The sequence below is a fragment of the Cucurbita maxima genome, unplaced genomic scaffold (genome assembly GCF_002738345.1).
Source record: "Cucurbita maxima cultivar Rimu unplaced genomic scaffold, Cmax_1.0 Cma_Scf00011, whole genome shotgun sequence".
Lineage (NCBI taxonomy): Eukaryota > Viridiplantae > Streptophyta > Magnoliopsida > Cucurbitales > Cucurbitaceae > Cucurbita > Cucurbita maxima.
The window spans coordinates 1,514,589-1,519,815 of record NW_019272027.1 but is presented as its reverse complement, the minus strand read 5'-3'; the positions used below and the strand labels follow the sequence as shown (position 1 = coordinate 1,519,815).

At 36.0% G+C, this 5,227-nt stretch overlaps 1 protein-coding gene across 3 annotated transcripts; it reads left to right on the top strand.

Moving 5' to 3' along the window:
• Positions 1 to 185: 185 nt before the first annotated feature.
• Positions 186 to 2,721, top strand: LOC111486191 (stress enhanced protein 1, chloroplastic). Of its 3 annotated transcripts, none has more exons than XM_023133230.1 (5): positions 186 to 320; positions 422 to 526; positions 1,086 to 1,264; positions 2,231 to 2,366; positions 2,498 to 2,721. In XM_023133230.1, the coding sequence occupies exons 1-4, from the start codon at positions 275 to 277 to the stop codon at positions 2,333 to 2,335; spliced, it is 435 nt and encodes a 144-aa protein (XP_022988998.1). In that variant the 5' UTR covers positions 186 to 274; the 3' UTR covers positions 2,336 to 2,366; positions 2,498 to 2,721. The 3 variants fall into 3 exon arrangements, with proteins under 3 accessions (XP_022988998.1, XP_022988997.1, XP_022988996.1); XM_023133229.1 differs by having other exon boundaries at positions 2,231 to 2,371; XM_023133228.1 differs by having other exon boundaries at positions 2,231 to 2,703.
• The last annotated feature ends 2,506 nt before the right edge of the window (positions 2,722 to 5,227 follow it).

The window sequence follows — 5,227 nt, the reverse complement described above, 5'->3', positions numbered from 1 at the left end:
TTATTCATAATTAAAGGTAATTTTTTTTTTTTTTTTTTTTTTTGGAACTTTTTTTAATTTAAAGATATTTTAATTTTTTTTTTCAAAATTTAAGAGAATTTTTTATTAAGAAATTAAATGTTTATTTTTTTATGGAGGACACGTGGCAGTCTTGCTTTCCACAATTGCAAAAGTGGAATGAAACGGCCTTCACTCATCAACTGCTGGTATCTGTCCATTTGGCCATTGGAGAAGAAGAGATAAGGAGTTTTCCGGCGACAATCGAGCTCCTAAAATGGCCGTTCTTCATGCTTCCGCCTCCCTCTCTCTCGCCATACGCGGTACTCTCTTCATCTCTCTCACACTTTCTCCATTTCGTTCTTCTGTTCTGTGATTGCTGAATATCCATCGATTCATAAAACACACGAACACAATGTTGCAGATGCTTCCTTCGCAAGATCAGCCCCAAAACCCTTTCCACTTCGCAGAGGTCACCTCCCGAATTTATACCGATTCGGAACCACGTTTGCTACTGGCTCTCCACTTGGTACTTACAGAGTTTTACTCTTTCTATTCTCAGTCTAATTCGAATGTTTCTTCTTGATGTGTTCATGATTTTTATCGATTAGTGGGTTTTTTCATTTCAATCTTCATTTCAAGTTCCAATTTCAAGCATACAATGGGGCATGAATATTGAACTACCCTAATATCAGAATGAAGTCTGATTGTTCTATAATATTGTGGTTATCTTGTTTCTTGCTTATTATAAGCTGTGACGGTGAAATTGAATTCCATTCTAACATGAAGAGTTATGATTATTCTTAGCTAGAATTGCAATATTAGGGAAGTGGAGATGTTTAGAAAAATAGTATAATAATTGAATTTTTTTTTTTGGAAATGTTAGGGAAAACTGATCCACTTTGGGTATATGTTCTCGTGGCTTTATTTTTTATTTCACTTAAAAGGCATAGTATCAATAGAGATATTGTCCCTCGTTTATATATCCGTGATTGATCGTACCTTGCTCATGTAGGACTTTGTTTGTCTTCCTCAATATTATGGCTAGACTTTATGAAGTATCGGCTAATGGTTTTTCTTGTTCCCAGTGATAAGCAAGCCAACTGGTCAAACGAAGCGTGCAATGAAACCAAATTCTGTTTCTATAAGATGTGAGCAAAGTAGCCAAGAGAGTAATAATCTGGATGTTTGGCTTGGGCGGCTAGCAATGGTAGGATTTGCAATTGCAATAAGTGTTGAAATAGCAACAGGCAAAGGTCTTTTGGAGGTATGGCCTTTCTAGTTTCAGAATTCGAGTCTTGTTACTTAGATTTCTGATAGCTGAAAGAAATTTGTTCTATGGATTTCTGGACCTTTTGGAATCTGGAATTTGGCATATCTAATTCAAAACACCTTATTGTTAATAAGATAATAGCTCCACTCCCTAATTATTTGGACAAAAGTATCTTGTACCACGGGAGTACCATTTAAAGTGTTGAGTTAGACTAAAGATGGCTCTTAAAATGTATTTGGAATGTATTCCACTTAGTGCTTGGTCTGTCTTTGCCAATCATTCTTTTCGTGCAAGTGCCACGGAATGGGCGAAGAATTTCTTGTAACTCTGCCATTTATATTCCCAGACACTTACCTCACTGATTTTGGCTTGCTAAAGAAGTGACCACTGAATTATTCTAAGCTGATTGTTGGATATGCAGCATATGTGTGGGATCTCATATCGATTGGGGAGGGGAACGAACCATTTCTTATAGGGGTGTGGAAACCTCTCTAGCAGATGCGTTTTAAAACCTTGAGAGGAACTCTAAAAGAGAAAGCCTAAAGAGGACAATATCTGCTAGTGGTGGGTCTGAGTTGTTACAAATGGTATCAGAGCCAGATACCAAGCGGTGTGCCAGCGAAGACACTGGGCCCTCCAAGGGGGTGGAGAAACCTCTCCCTAGCATACGTGTTTTAAAATCATGAGACTGACGGTGATATGTAACGGGACAAAGCGGACAATATCTACTAGTGGCAGGCTTGGATCGTTACAATATGCTTGATCTGATATAAAAGTGGCCGTCTAATTTTTGTAGGCCGGGCTGTTCTTTCCAGTAGTTTACGTTGTTCGGTTAGAGGAATTCCATTATCTTAGACTTAACCCTCGTTTTCCTTATAGCGTCTTGTAATACAAGTTTCATACGAGACACATCAAGCAATTAACAGAAACCTTACCAGAATCATTGTTTTCATGATGCAGAATTTTGGAGTAACGGCTCCCCTGCCTAGTGCAGCATTGGGAGTCACCGCATTGGTTGGCATATTGACAGCAGTTTTCATCTTTCAATCAGCTTCCAAAAACTGAACACGTCTAAGATTTTCACTGCACATTGGCTGTAAAGTTTGTAATCCTAAAAGATATTTGCTTGATATTCATTTTCATTCGTTCTAATACTCTAGATTGTGAACTATGATCAACTAAATTGGAGTGTTCGACTCAAAACACTTGTGTTTTTGTTGTGGACAGCGGTGATAAAGGGAGAGTCTGTGAAGCCTGCAATTAGCTACATCCAATTCTGAGTGAGGTAGAGCACTCAACTTTTCTTTTTCTCTTTCTTTTTGAGTTCTGTGTAGCACTGAAATACTTTCACAGAGTTTAAGTTTAGTTGTGTGATGATAATCATAAGATAATCACTATCCATAACAATACAATGAATGATGGATTATGTAAAATATTGTTTGTACATTGAATTCTAAAAAGAAAAATATAAGATATTTTTTTATTAGCTGAGAGAAGGATGGATCATTCAAGCTCGACATGATCAATCTTGCTTGTGGAGTGATTCGAATCTCAAACAAGTGTTCTTGCATTGAGATATTTGATCAACAAGAATCATTCAAGCTAGACATGATCGATCTCGAATATCAAACAATGTTCTTGCCTTGAGATATTCGATAAAAAAGGTAATCTGAATCTTACTCCCTTTGTAGTGGTTCTCTATCTTATCAGTCGTTCCTCTCTCCAATTGATGTGGGATCTCAGTGTCCTTGCTGACACACCGCCCCGTGTCCACCTTCCTCACTGATACCATTTGTAACAATCCAAGTCCACCATTAGCAAATATTCTTCTCTTTGGGATTTCTTTTAAAACGCGTCTCTGCTAGGGAGAGGTTTCCACACCTTTATAAAGAATGTGTCGTTTCCCTCTCCAACCGATGTGGGATCTCACAATATAGCCCCCTTCGGGGCTCAACATCCCAACTGGCACTCATTCCTCTCTCCAATCGATATAAGATCTCACAACAATAATTGTCCATTCATACCTACCCTAAAACATGAAAGTCATAATTTTAGTCTTAACTAGTGTAGGTGTGCTACTAGGTAACATCTTGCAAAACGAACTAAGTCATAGATGACTCCATTAATATTTGAGGTAGTTGGTGATCTTCTAGAGTCTCATCAAAGTAACATCATAAACACAAGGAAGCAACTTTTCGTGAATTAAGATAAATATGTGGGCCAACCATAAATGAACTCATCTCTACTACCTTGATACCGAAAGAAACTTGCAAAACGTGAAAATATTATGTTCCTTTCCTTATAACGTATGGAAATTCTAATCAAACACTGTAACATCATACTAAAAATTACTACTATTCAAAACATACTTAAAATTAGAGGAATTATATTAGTTTAAACTTATCGACACGCAATTATGAGGAACGCTTTCCCACAATGAAATTGAAGCGAATCAGTCAAGCTTGAGTATAAACCTACCTCACATCGAACGATTTTCTTTGGTGAAACCAAATCGAACTTATCAAGTTTGATTGCAACCCACCATGCGATGAATGCTTCTCTACCTTGAAATCAAACTAAACGTAACCTATCATGTGGTTATTGTACCCTCGTGATTAAATCAGTTCAAACCAGACAAAACTCTTACCAACAATGTGCAACTACCAATATAACCTATCATCGGGTTATTACTCCCTTTCAAACGTAGACGATGGAGAAAAATGTTAGATTTCTCGACGAATGCAACATCGTTTATGCTTGACGTTGGCAAACTTTTTAAAGCTGGATATTTTTATTAATTTAACGTAGGATTATCCATTAACAAAAATAAATAAATAAATAAGGAAATATTTTATAATTTTATTTTATTATGAAACATTTATTTAGGAGCAATGGTGGTGGACAGAAGCACGTGCGTCGTAATCTGAAAAAATCTCTCTCCCTCTTTTGTCTATAAAAACATATTAGAATAATTTGGTCCTCACCAACCAATTCAATTTAATGTCCATTTTTTATTTCCCTAACTAATTAAATTATTCGAATATTTTGCTTTCTTTTTTTATTCCAATATTCTTATTCGTGCGTTGAGTAATTAATAATTCTTAATATCATTAAAAAAAATAAAATAAACTATATGAGCTGGCAATTGGTAGTTAGTTCCAACCAACACTGTTAATTTCCGTTCAATATATATTGTCCGCTTTTACCCGTTACGTATTGTCGTCAATCTCACGGTTAGGAAAAGGTTTTCACACCCTTATAAGGAGTATTTCGTTCTCCTCGCCAACCGATGTGATATCTCACAATCCCCCCTCCCTCTTGGGAGCCTAACGTTTTCGTTGGCATATCGCCTGGTGTCTGGGTTTGATGTCATTTGTAACAATTCAAACCCACCACTAACTTATATTATCTATATGCTTTGGCCCTTACGTATCGCTGTTAGTTTCACGATTTTAAAACGTGTCTGTTAGAGAGAGGTTTTTACTAGATCTCACATAGTTGTACCTATTCCGATTTATGACAAAAGAATTGGACGGGGAAGTGGAAATGAAATCTTTTGAAATATTTAGAAGTGACAAGGCATTAGTAACACTAATTACAGACATCAAACATTCTTAATTTTCGTAATAATCTTAAAATTATAGTACGGTAGAGTTGGTTTTTAACTCTATTTTCCAGGTTGCTCAAGTTGACTCGATAAAAATAATATCAATCTATAAAAGAACCCGAATTTTTTATTTTCCAAAAATTCAACCAACCCAAACTAAAAAATATATATATAACCCAACGTTTATGTACATCCCTAATTAACGTCAAGGTAAGAGGTTAGAGGTTCAAATCTCTCACTTAAATAACCTAAATACTGTTGAACAAAAAGAAGTTACGAGCGAGATTAGATAATCAAGTTAGACATTTATGCCAATAAATCAAGTTTACACATCAACCTAATTTATTAAG

Bases quoted from the DNA above. Each gene is read 5' to 3' on its own strand.
- LOC111486191 (XM_023133230.1), top strand. From the start codon at position 275: ATGGCCGTTCTTCATGCTTCCGCCTCCCTCTCTCTCGCCATACGCG. The intron at 527-1,085 runs GTACTTACAGAG...TCTTGTTCCCAG, and splicing joins TGCTACTGGCTCTCCACTTG to TGATAAGCAAGCCAACTGGT. The intron at 1,265-2,230 runs GTATGGCCTTTC...TTCATGATGCAG, and splicing joins CAGGCAAAGGTCTTTTGGAG to AATTTTGGAGTAACGGCTCC.